General features: G+C 44.5%; 1 protein-coding gene across 7 annotated transcripts in view; it reads right to left on the reverse strand.

Annotated features, from left to right (window-relative positions):
• CENPE (centromere protein E) overlaps window positions 1-21124 on the reverse strand; it is a 64893-nt gene that overhangs the window by 9688 nt on the left and 34081 nt on the right. For 6 of the 7 annotated variants that reach the window (XM_084855752.1, XM_084855750.1, XM_084855751.1 and 3 more), the window contains 5 exons: window positions 19454-19666; window positions 17914-18123; window positions 14047-14253; window positions 11550-11771; window positions 10327-10530 (listed from right to left, as the gene is read on the reverse strand). In XM_084855752.1, the coding sequence (XP_084711878.1) occupies window positions 10327-10530; window positions 11550-11771; window positions 14047-14253; window positions 17914-18123; window positions 19454-19666 (1056 nt within the window). The remainder of the gene's footprint in view (window positions 1-10326; window positions 10531-11549; window positions 11772-14046; window positions 14254-17913; window positions 18124-19453; window positions 19667-21124) is intronic. The other variant, XM_084855753.1, reaches the window with a different exon arrangement.

Consider the following 21124-nt stretch of genomic DNA (forward strand, 5'->3'; position numbering starts at 1 on the left):
AAATGATGGAGGAGAAAAAGATAAAAAAAACCTGTTTGCAGGTAGATTTCTTGGCAAGCAAAAACGTTTTACTCTAGTGATGTTAGCCAGGTGAAGCCAGTAATTATCAGCGAATCGCTGGGACATACTTCCCCCTCTAGGGGCAGACCCCCCTTTTTCATACCTTATTAAGGAAACACAATGCAACACTACTAACACTACAACACGCATGTTTGATCTTCTTTGGGATCTGACCATACGCTGGGAAGCCATTCACCTGGCAAGCTGCAGTAGGGTCTAGTCCCCTTCTTCAATTTTCCCCAGTTGCAGGTCTGACCGTACGCAGGGTGGACAGTCCCCTGGTGTGCCCACAGTAAGGTCTAGCCTGAGTTTTCTTACTGCTTTTTCAGAATGATTTTTAAAGGATTTTCAGGATTTCTGTTTACAGTCCACTCTCCCCCTTTTGCTTTTTTGACTCATGTCCAGTGTATTCAGGGTTTAACTCCAGCTACTTTCACAGCTGTGGGGTGGAAAGTATAACAGTTTTCAGTCCTCTCTATCTGCGAGTTAAAGGGTTATTTTTTCCTCTTTAACTCATACTTCATTTCCTGGTTGGAAAGGATGAACTTCTGTGATGGGAATTGGGGCTTATTTTCTAAGACAAAGTGACGCTGGGCTTGAAGAACTTTGCCCAGTGTTTGGACTTCTTGTTTAAGGCTAACGTTTGCTTGCTCTTGATGCCGCTCCAGTGTCAATTATGAAGTCAATGTCATGGCCCCTCTCAAGCTGTCTTCTCTCTCGCCTGTTCTGGCCCCTTTGGTTTTCTCTTTTGTGTATTTGATTCATTTTATTTGGGCATTCATGCCACCAATGTCCATCTTGTCCACACTGGGCACACTGTGCCTCTGCTTCTGCTGGGTCTTCTTCTATTTTTTCTTCGTCCACGTCTTCTTGGGCCTCTGGGTCGAGGGGGGTATACTGGCGATAGGCATCTAAAAGACGCTCCAAGTACGCTCTGGGGCCTCGGTGGCACCTTGCAGCACTTTAGACACTTTGGTCATATTAACTGACTTCTTTATACCTGCCTTCATGGCTTTTAACAGCAGGGTTTGATACTGGGTGAGGCGCTCTAGCCCCGCTTGTGTTTTGGGATTCCAGCAGGGGGGGGGGGGGAGTTTACTTACAAGGAGACTTTATTGGGTAACTTACAGCACACAGGCGTACCTAATGGTTGGATCAGACAGCTTCTCTGAATCACAAGCTATTGGGCTAAATGGGTTTTATACCATACATGTTACCCATGAGGCAGCACAACACTAGCAAGCATTTTCAGCATAGGCTAGACGTGTTTGGTTCTCAGGCACAGCTTTCTGTAAACAACTTCGCTTCCCAAAGTGCTTGATAACACTTTTATTTATTAGTATGGGAAGAGACCCCTTCATGGCTCACTGCCTTGTTGTGGCGAAGGGGCTTGCGTAACTCAGTGAAGCCATAAGCTATGCTGTGCAGGGCCACCCAAGACGGACAGGTCATGGCAGAGAGTTCTGACAAAATGTGGTCCACTGGAGAAGGAAATGGCAACCCACTCCAGTATTCTTGCCAAGAAAACCTCATGGAACGTATCACAAGGCTAAAAGATATGACGCCGGAAGATGAGCCCCTCAGGTCGGAAGGTGTCCAATATGCTACTGGGGAAGAGCAGAGGGTATTTCCAAGTAGCGCCAGAAAGAGTGAAGCGGCTGGGCCAAACCCGAAAGGACACTCAGCTGTGGATGTGTCTGGTGGTGAAAAGAAAATCCGATGCTGTAAAGAACAATATTGTTTAGGAACCTGGAATGTCAGATCAATGAATCAAGGTAAGCTGGAGGTGGTCAAACATGAGATGGCAAGATTGAACATCGACATCTTGGGAATCAGCGAACTAAAATGGACAGGCATGGGCGAATTTAATTCAGGTGACCATCGTATCTACTATTGTGGGCAAGAATCCCTTAGAAGAAATGGAGTAGCACTCATAGTCAACAAAAGGGTGGGAAAAGCAGTACTGGGGTAGAATCTTAAAAATGATAGAATGATCTCAGTACGAATCCAAGGCAAACCATTCAACATCACAGTAATTCAAGTCTATGCCCCAACCACTGAGGCCGAAGAAGCTGAGGTTGATCGGTTCTATGAAGACCTACAACACCTTCTAGAACTAACACCAAAAAAAGATGTCCTCTTCATCATAGGGGATTGGAATGCTAAAGTAGGAAGTCAAGAAATCACCGGGATAACAGGCAGGCATGGCCTTGGTGTACAAAATGAAGCAGGACAAAAGCTAATAGAGTTTTGCCAAGAGAACACGCTGATCATAGCAAACACTCTTTTCCAACAACACAAGAGGCGACTCTACACATGGACGTCACCAGATGGTCAATATCGAAATCAGATTGATTATGTCCTTTGCAGCCAAAGATGGAGAAGCTCCATACAGTCAGTCAAAACAAGACCTGGAGCTGACTGTGGCTCAGATCATGAGCTGCTTCTTGCAAAATTTCGGCTTAAATTGAAGAACGTCGGGAAAACCACTAAACCGTTCAGGTATGACCTAAATCATATCCCTTCTGAATATACAGTGGAGGTGAGGAATAGATTTCAGGGATTAGACCTGATAGACAGAGTGCCTGAGGAACTATGGACGGAGGTCCCTAACATTGTTCAGGAGGCAGCAACGAAATCCATCCCAAAGAAAAAGAAATGCAAGAAAGCAAAGTGGCTGTCTGATGAGGCTTTACAAGTAGCTGAGGAAAGAAGGGAAGCGAAAAGCAAGGGAGAAAGGGGAAGATATAGCCAACTGAATGCAGAGTTCCAGAGAATAGCAAGGAGAGACAAGAAGGCCTTCTTAAATGAACAATGCAAAGAAATCGAGGAAAACAACAGAATGGGAAAGACTAGAGATCTCTTCAAGAAAATTGGAGATCTCAAGGGAACATTTTGTGCAAAGACGGGCATGATAAAGGACAAAGAAGGCAGGGACCTAACAGAAGCAGATGAGATTAAGAAGAGGTGGCAAGAATACACAGAAGAACTATACAGGAAAGATCTGAATGTCCCTGATAGCCATGATAGTGCGGTCACTGAACTTGAGCCGGACATCCTAGAGAGTGAAGTCAAGTGGGCCTTAGGAAGCATTAGTAACAACAAAGCTAGCGGAGATGACAGTATTCCAGCCGAGCTATTTAAAATCCTAAAAGATGATGCTGTTAAAGTGCTGCATTCAATATGCCAACAAATCTGGAACACTCAGCAGTGGCCACAAGACTGGAAAAGGTCAGTTTACATTCCAATTCCAAAGAAGGGCAACGCCAAAGAGTGTTCAAACTACCGCACAATTGCGCTCATTTCACATGCCAGCAAGGTGATGCTCAAAATCCTACAAGCTAGGCTTCAGCAGTATGCGAACCGAGAACTACCGGAAGTACAAGCTGGGTTTCGAAGAGGCAGAGGAACTAGAGATCAAATCGCCAACATTCGCTGCATCATGGAGAAAGCAAGAGAATTCCAGAAAAACGTCTATTTCTGCTTCATTGACTACGCTAAAGCCTTTGATTGTGTGGATCACAACAAACTGTGGCAAATTCTTAAAGTGAGGGGAGTACCAGACCACCTTACCTGTCTCCTGAGAAACCTGTACGAGGGTCAAGAAGCAACAGTAAGAACCAGACATGGAACAACCGATTGGTTCAAAATTGGGAAAGGAGTACGACAAGGCTGCATATTGTCACCCTGCTTATTTAACTTATATGCAGAGTACATCATGAGAAATGCCGGGTTGGATGAATCAGAGGTCGGAATTAAGATTGCTGGGAGAATTATCAACAACCTCCGATATGCAGACGATACCACCCTAATGGCAGAAAGCGAAGAGGATCTCAAGAGCCTCTTGTTGAGGGTGAAAGAGGAGAGTGCAAAAGCTGGTTTGAAACTCAACATTAAAAAAACTAAGATCATGGCATCTGGCCCCATCACTTCCTGGCATATAGAAGGGGAAGAAATGGAAGCAGTGACAGATTTTACTTTCTTGGGCTCCAAGATCACCGCAGACGGTGACTGTAGCCATGAAATTAAAAGACGCTTGCTCCTTGGGAGGAAAGCTATGGCCAACCTAGACAGCACAGTAAGAAGCAGAGACATCACCTTGCCGACAAAGGTCCGTCTAATCAAAGCTATGGTTTTCCCAGTAGTAATGTATGGCTGTGAGAGTTGGACTATAAGGAAGGCTGAGCGCCGAAGAATTGATGCTTTCGAACTGTGGTGCTGGAAAAGCCTCTTACGAGTCCCCTGGACTGCAAGGAGGTCAAATCAGTCCATCGTAAAGGAAATCAACCCTGAGTGCTCATTGGAAGGACAGATAATGAAGCTGAAGCTCCAATATTTTGGCCACCTAATGCGAAGAGAAAACTCCCTGGAAAAGACCCTGATGATGGGAAAGACTGAAGGCAAAAGGAGAAGGGGACGGCAGAGGATGAGATGGCTAGATAGCATCACGGATGCAATGAATATGAACTTGAGCACGCTTCGGGAGAGAGCGCAGGACAGGAAGGCCTGGCGTGCTATGGTCCATGGGGTCACGAAGACTCGGACACGACTGAACGACTGAACAACAACAATGGGAAGAGAAATCTCTCTCTTTCTTTTGCTTTCTTTTTCTTGCTGATCTGCCTGTATTGCAGATCATGTTTCAAACATTTTACATAAAACTTTCTCTCTATGCACCAGCCTTGTCTCTTTATTTGTCTTTTTCAAGTTAAACTCACTTACTTAAACCTTTCTGCCTTACACTAGTCCCAATGATGCACATTTGGGATAGGCTCTTCTTCTCCTTCTAGTTACATTTTCTTCATCTTAAAGAACTATTACATTATTGTGGCTACTTTATCCCAGGTAATAAGCTCCAGGCACAATCAGCTGCTTCTAATTCACCCTGGGGGCAACTATGGCCACGCTTCTTCTCTACAAATGTTCTTTCTCTTTGCCTCTTGCCTTTTCTTTCTTTTTTTCCCCTTCTCTATCTGTCTGCCACTTTTTCTATTCCTCTGTCTTTTCTACTTGCCTCTGTCTTTCTCTACTTGCCTTTGCCTTTTCTCCTTGTCATCCATTGGGAACCACACTCAGTATCATTTGGAGTTGCAACTAACACTAATCTGCAAATATCACATATATTTCATGATATCTAAGAAATCATAAAATATACACAACAAACTTTTTCTGCAATTTAACACAATGAATGCAAAACACTTTTTGCATGGTAAGGCATGATGGAGCAGATCCAGCAATTGGGGTGGGGGGAGCTCTCGGGGCTATCTATCACTAGACAAGCTAGCCAGGGATTTACAATATCACACACACACACACACACACACACACACACCCCTCTTTTCTTCTCTTCCCCTTCAACTTGGTACACGAAAGCAAAGTGCCGAAACTCAGGACGCTGGGGGGTGATGGGCATCGCCTTATACTTGCATTTTTCAGGCAGCCATTAATCTTCTTCGGGGAGGCAGTGGGGTGATTTGCAGGACTTCAAAGGCAAGCTTCTCAGTTTGTTTGTATTTGTAAATCCCAAGCTTAAAACAGGACACGATGAGGTACAGGGCAGTCAAATCTTTGCTTTGGCACGGGCAACAAATAACTCGGGTCAGCTTTCTTCGTTGGGGTCTCAAACAGGAAAACAGTCTTAATTTAAAGTTGTAACATTACTGACAGCGTCAGCTAGCCAGCTACACAAATCTCACTGTTTTTTTAAGACAGTTACTCCAATATCTTCTTTTCTTCTCAATCAGGTTGGGTCTCTCAGCTTACACAGTTTATTGCAGCTTCCAGGAGCATGGTAGTAGCATGATTTTGGCTTGGCCAGGAACATGCTGTCTGGGTTCTTGGTCTCTTCAGCACACACACTTAGGCAGTCTAACACTGGACACTTAAATCAGTGAGATTTCTTCATTGCAGGGAATCCCACGGCAAAAGCTTAACGGTTACGCTCTTGAGAAATCATATAGCTGATGGTCTACAGGCTCTACAAAATTCTAGGACAGTTCAAAGCTAAACACGGCTACCTTGACAGAGATCTTCATTGTGGTCTTTCCACTTCATTCTGCTTTGGGACAGTCTTATGGCACACTTTTCACTCGAAGAGGGGTCTAGCCTGTGGCCTGGGGGCTGATTCTTCACCTTTATTCTCCATTTTTCGCCTTCATCTTCTGGGTATTCATTTTCATTTTCTATTTCTTAGGGATTTCATTTCAATTAGGCGAGGTGACGATGTTGCACAACTCAGAACGTTGTGGGCAATTTTCCTGCTCCCCCTCTTGGCGCGCTAGGCTAACAGCTACTTCTTCAGCCTTACACTCTCACGCTCCCACGCTTTGTTAAAAGCCAGGCTGTCCTGCAACATTTTTCTAATTAACAGCCTCAGATCTTGTTCTTTTTCTCTCAGCTCGACCTTGAGCTTTTTGCTGTTTCCTCTCTCTATTCTGAATCTTTTTTAAAAAAAAAACCTTTTTCCTTCTTTTTTTAACATACATCTTAAGGGGGTGCAAGTCTTGCTTCCCCCACCTTCCATAGCCTCCCTCCTAAGATGAAGACGGACACAAAGAGGGAAGGGGATTGGTCAGCGAGTAAGGGGTCTCACTGACCGACACAAAAGGAATTTCACACCACACACTTTGCTACTGGCCTGGGCACCCGGACGGTCGATGGTATGCAACAGAAACCGCAGTAGCCACTCACACAATCATCAATTTCATCACTTCATTCATATGTCCCTGCCACCCACTTTCCCACTAGAGCGAAGCAGCTTCCTCAGCGCCTTGCTGAGTACTAGTGCCTGCTCGGGGGAGTGATCAGACCCCCCTTCCACCCCCAATCGGGTGGGTCACCTTTTGTATACGTATACTAACACTGACCTTCTTCATAAGGCGGGGCCCTCTTTTTTTCTGCCCAGTGGCCTTACTCCCGAAGGCAGGGCCCTCTTTTACTCCATATACTTGCCTTTCTCCCGAAGGCTTCCAATGTGGGTTTCAACTCAATTGCAGCTGCAGTATAGGCAGGGCTCAAGTTCCCTCCTCCGCTTCCCAAGGTTCTCTTGCTGCTTGCTGCCGTTTGGGCGATCCCGGCACAGGCTTTCTCCCATTCACCCGACAAAAAGGTCGGTGGCGCCAAGAAAGGGAGGCGTGCGCCGAGCTCTCCCTTCCGGGTGCGGCGATTAAGAGCAGGCAACTGCCACCTCTCTGTCTCAGAGCCTGCCACATCCGAGTCACGGCACCATTTATGTTGCAGAACTCAGAGTCAGAGAGACCATGGAGTGAAGGAAAAAGAGGTTTTATTTAACGCGCGGGCTTAAGACTGGAACCATTTCCAAAGAGCCAGAAGCCCCGATTTACATCAGCACATTGTTTTTATAGATATTGTGACACATAGGAAACGGCTCCTCCTCTCCCTCCCATGTGGGGTTGCAGTCCTCAACATTTCTTCTCTTAGCACCATTGTTTATAATACAAGAACTGGGTTATAGGGTAGCCTTGATAAGCAGAGAACAGAAGAGAACAGCAGAGAACAAGATATACAATTCTATGACCTTAGCCTTTTGTTGACAAGATAAGAAATCCTGTGTCTCGTCAGCTTACAACAATATATTCAAGGGAGAAAGAGCTCAGCAAGAACATGAAGCATGGGACTGCATGAGACTACTTAGTCTGACCCCCGATATGGCTGCTACAATGCCTCCTGTGTCAAAAGTTTCAAAAACAGAAGACATAGGGGAATTAGTTACTCTGATAAAGACTTTATCTTTGCAATTTACAGAGCAAGCCAGAAGGTTGGATTTAATCCAAAATTCCATCACCGCCTTGCAAGGAGCTGTCAATTTAATTAATGCGTCATGGCAAAAAATGGAGATGAGAATTAACGAGCAAGAAAACCGAGTAGCAGTGAATGAAACTTCGACAAATTTGTTTTAAAAATACCTCTGACAGAACCTCTCAACTGGAGGCCTTCACGAGAAGATTCAATGTAGGTATTATTGGGATTAAAAATCTGTCTAATGATGTAAAATTGCCTATTTTTGTGGATAAACTTTTGCATGAGATACTCCCTATCCCATGTGATTATTTTCTTGATATTCAGCAGGCATTTCATGTGCCAAATGCAAAAGGGACTGACTATACCATCATAGTCCAATTTGCAAAGGTCTCCTCAAAGAATTATATCCTGCATTTGGCAAGAGAGGGTGGAAGCCTTTCCTGGAAACAAGATAAAATTATGTTATTTCCAGATTACATCAAAGAGGTGGCGAATAAAAGAAGGCAATTTATCAAAGCAAAAAATATGGCAAAACAAATGAACTTACAATATTACTTAAAGTATCCTGCTACACTTTGTATCGTGTCTGAAGGTCAGATGAAGAAGCTTATAAATCATGAAATGGCGGAGGCATGGCTGAACGTAAAATTGTGCGAGATTCCTGTTACAACCCCATGAACTGGAATCTTTAAACAAGCTTTGTTAACTGTTTGTGTTTAGTCTACATGATCCAGGCTAGGTCAGAAGATAAATGATTATATATATATTCATTTATTCTCTTTCATCTTTTGTTTTTTCTTGCTTTTCTTTATATTTTTTATTTCAAAATAGATATGGTATGCTGTATTTAAATTAAATGTTCGAGGGTACAATGTGTACTTATATAAGAAGCAGAGACATCACCTTGCCGACAAAGGTCCGTCTAATCAAAGCTATGGTTTTCCCAGTAGTAACGTATGGCTGTGAAAGCTGGACTATAAGGAAGGCGGAGCACCGAAGAATTGATGCTTTCGAACTGTGGTGCTGGAGAAGACTCTTACGAATCCCCTGGACTGCAAGGAGGTCAAATCAGTCAATCCTAAAGAAAATCAACCCTGAGTGCTCATTGGAAGGCCAGATACTGAAGCTGAAGCTCAAATATTTTGGCCACCAAATGCGAAGAGAAAAGTCACTGGAAAAGTCCCTGATGCTGGGAAGGATTGAAGGCAAAAGGAGAAGGGGACGGCAGAGGATAAGATGGCTGGATAGCATCACCGATGCAATGAATATGAACTTGAGCACGCTCCGGGAGAGAGCGGAGGACAGGAAGGCCTGGCGTGCTATGGTCCATGGGGTCACGAAGAGTCGGACACGACTGAACGACTGAACAACAACAACAACATAAAATATAAAATATATTACTGACTGTTGAAGGTTTATTTTAAGTTTTATTATTATACAACACTATATTCCTTTTTAAAAAAATTATTAGTAGTAATAATCTAGGCTACTGGGAATGAACTGTAGACCTGTTTCTTGGATATAAGATTGATGATATTATATTGAAATGTAAGGTTGTTTATTAAACTGTAAGATTGTTAAGGTTATATAGTTTGTAAAATAGAATGGCATCGGAGGCTGGGGGGTATTGGAGTTTAAATTTAATTCTTGGGGGGGGGAAGGGGAAAGAATCTTCCTCCTTTTTCTTCACCTCCTTTCCTCCTCCCTTTACCTTTTTTCCTTTTTTTCCCTTTCCCTTTCCTTCTATTTCTGTTATTGTGGTGTCCTTATCAGAATATTGTATTGTTGGGAAATTCTAGTATTGATCAGGTTGTTGGTATGTTTGGTACTGTATATTACGTTTATAAAGATAAAATAAAAATATATTAAAAAAAGAAGAAAAGAAGAAGTTGGGTCAGGAGGGCCCTCCCTGAAGAAGGAGCCCAGCAAAAGCCTGGGCACGCCAGGAAGCAGTCCATTTGAGTTGACAGGCAACTGCCTTGCTTTGTTCAGCTAATTAGGCATAATGCATATTGACTGATTGCATTTATACCCCGCCTTTTTTCCTCTTGCAAGGAACCCAAGGCGGCTTACATTATCCTCCTCCCCTCCATTTTATCCTCACAACAACAACCCTGTGAGGTGGGTTGGGCCGAGAGTCTGTGACTGGCCCAAAGTCACCCAGTGAGCTTCCATGGTCGACTGGGGACTAGAACCCGGATCTCCCGGCTCCCAGTCCAGCACTCTCACCACTACACCACACTGGCTAAATATGTTGTGGATTGCACAGCAAGTCTCTATTAGCTCACTACTCAGTGGGAAGGCTTAGCAGTCCCTGACATCTAGTGCGTCTGTTAAAAGGCATTACATCTGTCTACAAACACAGGTAATAGCACTAGGTATGATACATTGTTTTATACCCTATGGATCTGTGAATATTAGGTTCTTCAAGGATGTTTCACTCCAGTCTGTAAATGGGAAGCATAAAATGCAGGAAAACTGCTTTGTTAACAAGTTAGCACGTACCTTGAGCGTTTGTCTCTCCGATAATGCCTTTCTTAGGCAGTTCTCTCTTTCCTCTAATGTAGCCTGAAGTCTGGCCAACTCACTCCTGCAAGCTCTCACTTTAAGTTCCATTTCTAATGTGGCTATTTTTTTCTCCTTTTCCTGTAGTTTTCTCCCCGCTTCATTTGATACATTTTCTAGCTCTTGGATTCTCAGCTTCAGATTCTTGGAATAAACAGACCAAGGTATTCAAATGCTGAATAGCAGTTCTAGACTTTAGAAGATGAGACATATTTGATGGCAACTGAAAACACTGACAAAACTATTATGTGCTGTGAGGGTCCTTACACATAATACACATTATTATGTGTAAGTGAGGCATTTAATTCGTTACACAGTTAATGCAGAGTAGTGCTACAAGCTAAATATGCAACAAATGAAGTTGCCCTATCTAATCAGCACTATGCCTCCAATCAAGGGGAACTGGAACTAATGGTGTGGATTTAGTAATATGCAACCATTTTCCTGTAAGAATCACAGGCTGAAAGTAGATGTACAGAGAGGATGGAGAGCTGCTGTTCTACACAGCAGCCCCATGTCTCTTCCCCTCCCTTGTAGTGTCTAGCAACAGAAGACATGCGAGAACATGGCGTTCAATTTGTCCACCTATTCAACCAGCAGCTAATGAAACCGAGTAGCACACAGAAACTTAGTATGATGTTGTTGCACCCAGCACTTTGTATTCTCAGAGGGGGGTTGAGATGCAGGACTGCCTTCAGCAGCAGTCCTACATCCTCCTTATCATCTGTTTCTGGAACTTGTCTACCCCTTCTTTAACAGGAATTTCTGTTCTTTCACGCAGAGAATCAACTCCACAAATGGCCTATTAGGTAAATCCTCACAGGACGTGGGTCAATGAACTAGATGACTTATTTATTACATTTATATCCCACCATTTTTCCTCTTTAAGAAACCCAAGGCGGTGTACATAATCCTCCTCCTCTCCGTTTTATCCTCACAACAACAACCCTGTGAGGTAGGTTGGGCTAAGAGTCTGTGACTGGCCCAAAGTCACCCAGTGAGCTTCCATGGCTGAGTGGGGACTAGAACCCAGATCTCCCGGCTCCCAGTCCAACAGTCTAGCCACTACACCACACTGACTTACATAACCTTAGATTCATGCTTTTGATTTGTCTGAGAGAAATCAGAATAAGGCATCAATTAAGGGTTTAATGACAGCATACCTTCATATCTTGCTCTGTTGCTTTTAATGTATTCATCAGTTTAGAGTTTTCTTCTTCTAGTGCAAGGTTAGCAACACGACAAGGTTTTTGCTCTTCCTCAAGTGTATTCAATTCTAGAAGCAGCTCCTTTGTCTGTTCTCTGCATGCTTTCAGGGCAACTTCGGTCTCTCTGCAGTATTCAGCATTTCTGGTTTCTAGCTCTGATCTAGCTTGAATGTAGACCTGCAAGAACACGTCATTCATGCAGACGAGACACACACTGGGAAAAGGCGGCATCAGGATTGGCTACGTCTAAGCATCAGGTATAGCGTAACAGCCTTCACCAAGGGAAAGGGGTGCAAAGAATATCCTGATAGATGTCCTTTTATTCTGTTTTTCACAGGGCTAAGGCCTTGCCCCCCCCCCCCCACTTCGTTCTGTTAGTCTCAGCCTTGAAGACAATCACTACCAACTTGACTGATGCTTTAGATCAGCCGTCCCCAACTTGGTGTCCTCCAGATATTTAGGACTTAACGCCCATCAGTCCCTGCCAGCATGGTCAATGGTCAGGATTCTGGGAATGGATGTTCAAAACATCTGGACGGCATTGGGTTGGGAAGGCTGACTTAGACTCACCTCAACCTCATAGTTGTGACTAATCCGGCCTTTGCCCTCCTTTTCACATACACTGAGGTGTGGGTGTGTACATGTACGTATGTACAATGGGTGGAGCTGATCTAGTGGGCCCACTCAAAAGTCACACTCATCTGCATGGTTACAGTCTCCCACACCCTCCCCCTGGAGCCACATAGGCTAGTGCCGTACAGAGCAGCAGCTCCCATCTTGCTTGGCGTGCGTGTGAAGGGGGCCTTAGTCACAGACCCAATGCAGACATCTCAGAACAGAATAGGAATGACAGCTCCTAAGATCTTTCCACTTAACCACCACCCAATACTCTCAGTCATTGCCTTAAGACTGGCCAATCCTTCTAGGCACGTTCTTGAAGTTGTCCAACTACTTGTCTTCCTTCCCCTTTCCCCCAAGGTCACTCATGCCCTAAATCCACCATTTCTCCGCTCTACAGACTGCAGTACCCAGCTACTGATGGACCCTTGTATAGGCTCCTTGAAGACATTCTTTGCTCCCCCAAACCCTCTGCATTCAGTCCTGAATGCAACTGACAGGACCACCTCTTCTCCCTTTCCCATATGGCAATGCCACGTTCCTCCATGCATTTCTCAGCTGACTCCCTGCTTTCTGCATTTGTCTTCCATCTCTCTCCGCAGCTGTATCTCCCACCCACAAAAGCTCATCTGCTATTGCTCCCCAATACCACGTGGATCACCGTGGCAGCAATCTGACACAGAGTCAAGCGCCCCAACCGCCACTGAATTTAATACGATTAAACTACCGTGTATGCAGCACTGCAGCCTAAGCCTGAAACATCCCCTTGTGCTGTCCAGAAAGCCACCTCCGTCTCCACTTCTTTCCTGAACCACACGATCACCCCTCTTCTCCCTCCCACTTGTCCTGCTAGTCTTACTTTGACTGGCAAACCCTCTGGTCAAAATACTGATCTCACAGATCTATGCAGCTCCCTAATAGTCCTAAACAAGCATTTTTTAACAGAAAAATGTACGTGAAGAAAGAGAGGATTTTATAGTAGAGTTGTAACGGATAAAAGAGAAACCACAACAAGAAAAACCACACAAGGTATAGAGCAGCTTACATTAAGGTTATCAAATTTCCAAGCAAACACACGTTATGGTGGGGTAGAGAACAAACACACAGCCCCTGCCGACTCCTGTTGCAGCCCTTGCCACTGAAATTCACAGTGGTGGCAAAAAAACAACTCACCATCTGTTTACCACTGCAGAGTGGTAATTAGGTCAAATTCAGCTTGAAAGGAAAGGAAAGGCTCCTCCTGTGCAAGCACTGGGTCATTGCTGACACCTGGAGGGACGCCGCTTACGCTGGCGTTTCCATGGCAGACTGTAGCGGGGTGGTTTGCCATTGCCTTTTCAGTCGTGACTACCTTTCCCCCAGCAAGCTGGGTCCTCATTTTACCGACCTCGGAAGGATGGAGGGCTGAATCGACCTGAGCCAGCTACCTGGGACCCAGCTTCCACTGGGATTGAACTCAGGTCGTGGGGAGAGTTTCGGTTGCAATATTGCCGCCTACCACTCTGCGCCACACGAGGCTCTAATTCAGCTTGAGAACAAGCTACATTTGACTAAAGAACCGCTATGTAGAGGTTTGCTGCTGAATTTCGGCAGCAAACCCTGACTTTTTGCCACTACTGTGGGGCAAATTCCACAGGGTGCTGGCGGGAGTGCAGCCTGCATGGGTTCTGGTAGGGTGACTATGGTCCCCAGACACCCTGCAGTTGCCCGCCCCTGCTTAATAGGCAAAGTTGTTTTGGATTATTAACCCATAGCAAACACACTGACCCATACATATGGGTATCCCCCACCCCAGCCCTTCTTTTACAGCTGTATATCAAAGTGTCCTTTGTACCTGAGCTTTAGGTTTCAGGAACCGACCCACAGGCAAAAGCTTTTCGTTATCTTGCTTGATTCCTGCCTCGAAGTCTTGCTCGTCAAAATGAACGGAACACCGCTCCAAATACCGTTTTCCTTCTTCGCCGTCACTTCCCAGTTGTTGCAACTTCTCTTCTATACTAAAGAGTTCCTCCTCCATTTCTGAAATGTCTTTCAAAATTTGCTGCATCAAAAGAGACATGGACAGAAGTTACCATCCCGAGCCTGTTTATGAACACATGTGCCGTGCCTTGCGTATTCTTTGCACACGGAACCTGAGAAAGAATTTAGGTAGGAAGCTTCCTTATACCACCTCACAATATTGCTCCATCTAGCTCAGTACTGTCTGTACTGACTGGCAGTGGCTCTCCAGACTTTCCATGCCCTACCAGGAGATGACAGATTGAAACTGGAACCTTTTGCAAACAAAGCATGTATGCTACCACTGAGCTATAACCCTTCCCCTTTAGGGGTCCTCCTAACTATGGCAAAACTTACTGCCAGGATCCACCATCCCAGGAACATCTGGAAGCACACCCATTGAGACATAGGAACATGTGTCTTCCTTCCTATCCATTCCAACTCCCCCCCCCCCCAATTCAGGTTTGTAGCCCTCCTGATTTGAAGGCAGTCTGAAAATGCTAGCACCTAGTAAAGGTGTAGCAGCCATATCGGGGGTCAGACTAAGTAGCCTCATGCAGTCTCATGCTTCATGTTCTTGCTGAGCTCTTTCTCCCTTGAATATATTGTTGTAAGCTGACGAGACACAGGAATTTCTTATCTTGTCAACAAAGGCTAAGGTTAAGTCAAATTGCATATCATGTTCCTGTTCTTTGCTTATTGCATACCATGTTCTCTTCTGTTCTCTCCTTATCATGGCTACCCTATAACCCAGTTCTTGTATTATAAACAATGGTGCTAAGAGAAGAAATGTTGAGGACTGCAACCCCACACGGGAGGGAGAGGAGGAGCCGTTTCCTATGTGTCACAATATCTATAAAAACAATGTGCTGATGTAAATCGGGGCTTCTGGCTCTTTGGAAATGATTCCAGCCTTAAGCCTGCGCATTAAATAAAGAAACTCTTTTTCCTTCACTCTGTGGTCTCTCTGACCCTGGGTTCTGCAACAAAGGCACTGATGGATAAATGTTCCAGGCAAGTATAAATGCTGGGTTATATTAGTATGTATTAGTATAGCCTACAACATTGGAATTGTATTAGGAAAAGCCTGTTGCGAAACTAGTAACATCACTATTTGTGTCTGTAAAATGTTGGGCTGTCAAGTTTTTGTTTGTGCATAATTTTGATAATACAATTTAGTTGTATTATCAAAAATGTTCAAACTTTTTTTTACTTTAAATTTTAGTCTAGTTATTCCATTAAAGTTTGTTTTATTGTAGCTGTATTTTTTATCCTCAGTTACTTATATGCTTCCTTAAACCTATTTTGCTTTTCTTGTTGAGTTTGGTTTAAGATAGGACCTTCACTGATAATTGTAAATGTTCTAGGCACCATAGGCCTAGCCCACCTTTCTTCCATCTCCCAATATTTGGCCCTAGACCCTTCAGTGCATACACTTCACCTTGCTTACTCTCCATCTCCTTAGCGCTTATCAAAATGACATACTGCAAAAGGCTACACAGGCTTTCCCGTAACTTATCTGTGGGGGGAATTAGGTTTTTCTTTCTTGAAATCCAGAGTACAGCCAAGTATTTCTTCACACACTGCATAAACTATGGAATTTGCTACCATTATTTTATTATTATTTATTATACATTTACATTTATATCCCACCTTTCTTCCATCATGGAACTCAAGGTGGCTACATGTCGATCCCAGGTAGTCTCCCCTCCAAGCACTGACCAGACCCAGACCTGCTTAGCTTCAGCAAGGGTGCTGCCTCAAAGGGTGCTTAGACAAATTCATGGAGAAGGCTATCAATTGTCAGCTGGTCGGAAACATGAGCAGGAGGGTGCTCCTGAGCTCACGCCCTACATGTGGGGTCCACATAGGATACTGGACTAGCTAGGCCTCCAATCCAGCAGAGCTTCTATGTTTTTAATGCTGCTTATCCTTCATATATTGTTTATTAAAAGCATTTTTACCATGCTCTTTCGCCAAAAAAGGCTCCCTGAGTGGCTTATAAATATCAGTAGTAAGATTGTAAGCCTGAGGGCAGGAACTATCTAAGACATGACAGATAAGGAAAAGGGGATGGGAGGGAAGAGGAAAAGTCAAACTGAGGCACCAGTTCTTAAGAGTTACAGTTCTTATCACAACCAGCTGCGATGGAAACATTTCAGGTAGCCTGATGGAATGGTTGCCAGCCATATGACAGCTGGGAAGAGCCAAAGGCAGCTGACCTCTCGAGGCAATAGAATAGCCTGCTTCTCTTCTCTCTGCTCTGCAGCCTGAAGGAATGGCTGATGGACAGGTTATAGTCTAGATATAAAAGTATTTTCCAATAATTATATTCAATTTCCTAGAGACCTAATACTCTTGTACATGGCATGGGCAGATCCGAAGGGATTTTTAATTTTTCCATTTGAGTAACAGACTTCCATGTCATTCTCACATGCTTTTGAACTCTCACCTCATGTTTTCAAATGTGGTTTGCCCTGTGGCACAGGAGTGCGTGCTGTTTTGAGGTACACAAGACCAAAGTGCCTTTGGGCACATGAAACCAGTTCCCAGATTCTTTGAATCTCAGCTCTGGGACTTGAACACATCCAATACAGTCGAAGAAAGGCTCCTCATCCCTCAACTGTCACCAGCAGCAGCCGTTCCAGCAGGCTGTACAGAGGGTGATGAGATGGGAAGCTGGGCCATTCCCCTGCTCCTCCCCATCCAATTTTCCTTGTGTGTCACATATTCCTAGAATGTAAACCTGCAGGCAGGGACTGTCTTCTTTTACTGATTGCATGTAAGCCACTCCAGGAACCCTTTTGGCCGAAGAGCAGGATAAAAAATACTTCAGATAAATAACTAAATAAATAGTAGTGTTTTGAGTAGAGTCCACTAGGAGAAGATCCTTCAGTGTGGAGGCCCCCTTCCTTTCGAATTCCCCGCCCCTGGAGGTCAGGCGGGCACCAACACTGTGCTGTTTCCGGCGCCTCCTGAAAACAGCACTGTTCCAGGAGGCATTTCTCAATTGACCAGCCACAGTTTCTATTGGTACTCTGTTTTTAAAAATAGCAGAATTTAATCTGGTGTTTTGATATTTTTATCCTTTTACTGGTTTATCTCTTGTGTTCACTGCTCTGAAATCTGTTCTAGATATGGAGCAGTATACAAATGTTATTAAAAAAAATCCATAAATAAACAGTGTTAGTAATACACTTCATACATTTTTTTTACCTAGAAAGGTGAGTAAATTATACTTTTAATGGCCCTTCCTCCCTGATTTCTCTCTCTCTAATCTACAGTCTTCGATCTGTTCTGCTTGTTAGTAATTTCATTTCATTCCAGAGGAGTCTGGAGGGTAAAGTTTTTACCAGGTGCACTGAATTGAGGTGGCAGTGTCCCACTTTCAAGAATCATTCTCTCTAATACCGAATGTTGGTGGTGGAGTGCCAACAGGATTGGAGCCAGAGTGGGAGTGCCAAGAATGAAGAGGGAGGTATCAGCATGCTTGGGTGAACCCCGAGGAATGCCAAAGTACAAAACCCCCCAGGAAGTCCTCTTGCTAGAGGGTAAGGAAATGATACAACATTTCGTTGCATGTTTCATGTGTTAGCAAATATTTGAGTCGATTTCAAAATAAGAAGAGAGAACATCTCAAATATATCAGGGCAGCCTAAGACTAGCTGGCTTGAGAGAGGGACTTTTTTCTGCAGAGAGCTACCTCTATGTAGAAGTCCAGGTTTTGGCTCAGTTCAGGGAAGTTGAGCTGGTGGGTCCCAGCTCCATCTTGTTCCAAATGGTGCTTCTTGAGACACTGAATCTGAGTTAGCAGCTGATGGTGTTTTCTCCTCTCATCAAGCAGCTCCCTTGTGTAGTTGGTGATGTTAGTGTAGAATTCACCCTTCTTCTTGCACAAGCGGGTAAAAAGGAACTGTTGAGATTGAAAAGGTTATTTAACCAAACACACAACAGCTCGTCGGGCATTGCTCTGCAATGAACCCGAGGCACTGACAATTGATTACGGCATCAGCTTTCATGGACTAGAGCAAGGCTGGGCAGACTTCAGGCTTGCAGAATCTACTGTAGTTTGTTGTTGTTTTTTTAACTAGAACAATGAGCTCCACTAACTGGAACCAGGTGCAAAGTAGTGGCTGCGGGGTGAGCGGGCATATGCTAAGAATTGAGGAACAGGGTGACTGTGGGCGTATGCACAGCCGAGGGATTTGTGATCTGTACCAGAACCAACGGTACCAGTCCTTTCACACAGAAGTCTACTCCGGCTCCTTCCGTAGCAGTCTTTTTCAGCCATCTAATTGTGTGTGTGAGTAGGGGAAAGAGCTTTTTAGAAGTTGCTACTGTTAGGCAATTGGGAGTCAGGGACCCTTGCCAATCTATTGCAAATCACCCAGAGATCTACCAGTAGATCCACATCCATCTCCTGCCCACCCCTGTAATAGAGGATAAACTATTGGTCATTATGGCTAGATGCTACCTCCAGGATCAGAGGCAGCATGCCTCTCAGTACCAGTTGCTGTGGAACATGAGCAGGACTATGCTACTGCTTTCTCATGGGCTTTCCAGAGGTACCTGATTGGTCACTGTGGGAAATAGGATGCGGGACTAAAATAGGCTTTTGGTCTGATCCAGTGGGGCGCTTCCTATGTTCATAAGAAGTTCATCTAAGCCAGGTGTGCAGAACCTCATTCAGCCTGAAGCCGAATTCCATTTTGGAGAAGTTCTCAGGGGCTGCATTCCAGTGGTGGGTGTGGACAAAGACAAAGGGGGTAGGACAGAGGGGGAAGGACCAAACCCCCACAATACTAGCATATGTTAACTTACTGCCAGTAACTAAGCCTTAAAGAGAGGCATTTCAGCCTTTTAGAATGGGGAAAAAAAACTGCACAGAAAATGGGAAAACCACCAAACAATCAGCGGTTGGAGGGAAGGGGCGTGGTCTTCTGGAGACCCTGAGGTTCTACACCCCTACGCTAAGCCATTGAACATTTATTAGTATTATTACATTTGTGTCACTTCCCACCACAAAAAGCAATCTCAGCGCAACTTACACAAATGCAGAAATCCATAATTAATATAACAGACCCCCCCAATCAATATAAACCATAACTGGCATAATACAAATGAAAATCATCCCCATAAAAATATAAACAAAAACAATACAATACGAAAGGTGTTGAGCCACAATAAATAAAATACTATAGCGAAGCATGCGACAGAAGAAACACAGTGTTCAAAATTGGTACCTGAAGTTTGTTCAACAAGCTGTGGAGACTGTTACTTATGAGCTCATGTTCCATTTGCAGCCTTTTGACGTTATTTGCTTGCTGAAGAGAAAGACCAACAAGTCCTTTGGCTGCTACTGCTTTCTGACTGTCAAGATCACTCTTAATCTGAAGAGCTATATTTTTAAAATGTTCAGCCCTCTTTTCCAGCACTGGAAATTTTTTCAGAGCCTCCTGAAATGAACGAAAGCTGGTTAAGACCAAGCTGCAAAATAAAATGCAATATGTATTCTCTCTCTCTCCTCCCCCCTCTCTCTCTCACACACACACACACACACGCATACTTACTTACTTAACAGGCCAGGGTCAGTTACTGATTGAAGTTTCCATCTTTCAAAATCAGCGTTCTTCATGAAAGCACCAAAAATATACTAATCAGTCTTCCGTAACCTGGTGCCCTCCAGATGTGTTGGACTGCAATTCACATCATTCCCACCCAGCACGGCCAATGCATTTGGAAGGCACCAGGTTGGGGAAGGTTGTATTAGGTGCTGAACGGGAGTAAACAAACAGGTCCTTGCCCAAAGTCTCATAATCTAAACTACGGGCATAATAGTTGCCCCTTTTCACATACTAGTTTCAATATTTTCACAGTATCCAGTCACAGAGCTTGGTGGAATGAATAAGCATCACAGCTGTCGGTTCAGACAGCACACTACAGTGAAGAGTCTTTATTCAAGACCAGTCTTTCCCAACCTGGGGCCATCCAGATGTTATGGATGACAACTCTCAGCATTCCTGTCCTTTGGCCATGCTGGCAGGGCTGATGGGAGTTGAAGTCCAAAACATCTGGAGGGCATTAGGTTGGGGAAGGCTGCTCAAGACATATAGGAGTAAAAAAACAAAACAACCAACAACAGTTTGTTGATAAAATATGAAGACTTTGGGGATATGTTTGAAAAAAACCCTGATAGTATCGGTTAGCAATGGACTTGAATGACTAGCCAGTCGCAGAATGGATTTGTGGGGCAAAATGTCACCTTTGTCTGCTGCACAGGACTCTGTTTAGGATGTTTCCATGCCTGAGTAAGAGAATAGCAGCTTATTAAACTGACTGATGGGATCCCCAAGGAAGCTACCAATTAGAGCTCCCCGCAGATCGAAGCCTGCTCAACTTCCAGCAGCACTATGGTCACTCTAACAAGCTCGGCAGCCCCATGCCTACCAACAGAGCAGTGAAACTGGGCTGATAAGAGAGAAGCCCTGAGTAAGGAAAGCAGCAGGGGCCAATTTCCTTACTCCTGTTCAAGAGAATTATGGGACAAGTGGATGGGGAGGAATTCCCAGTCAATACATGCTGTACATATCAGTACAGTCATGCTATACTGCAGAGGTGGGGAACCTCAGATCCCAGGGCCAAATCCGTCACCCAAGGTTCCCCAGTTAGCCATGCTCCCTCTCCACCAGCTTTGGTGCAGTCGCCCCCCACCCCACATTTTAAAAGGTTGAAATGTCTCTCTCAAGGCTCAATTACCAGTAGTAAGAGCTTTAAGATATAATATGCTGGTATTTACGGCCCTGCCCCTTTTGCCTTTGGCCCCACCCACCGTGGAATATGATCCCTGCACTGTATCAACTCCATCTGATACGGCGGCTGCGCCCCTTCCTTCCCGACCATCTGCTCCCATCGGT

Source organism: Heloderma suspectum, chromosome 5 (genome assembly GCF_057233095.1).
Source record: "Heloderma suspectum isolate Gila_16-S chromosome 5, 16-S_ref, whole genome shotgun sequence".
Classification (NCBI taxonomy): Eukaryota; Metazoa; Chordata; class Lepidosauria; order Squamata; family Helodermatidae; genus Heloderma; species Heloderma suspectum.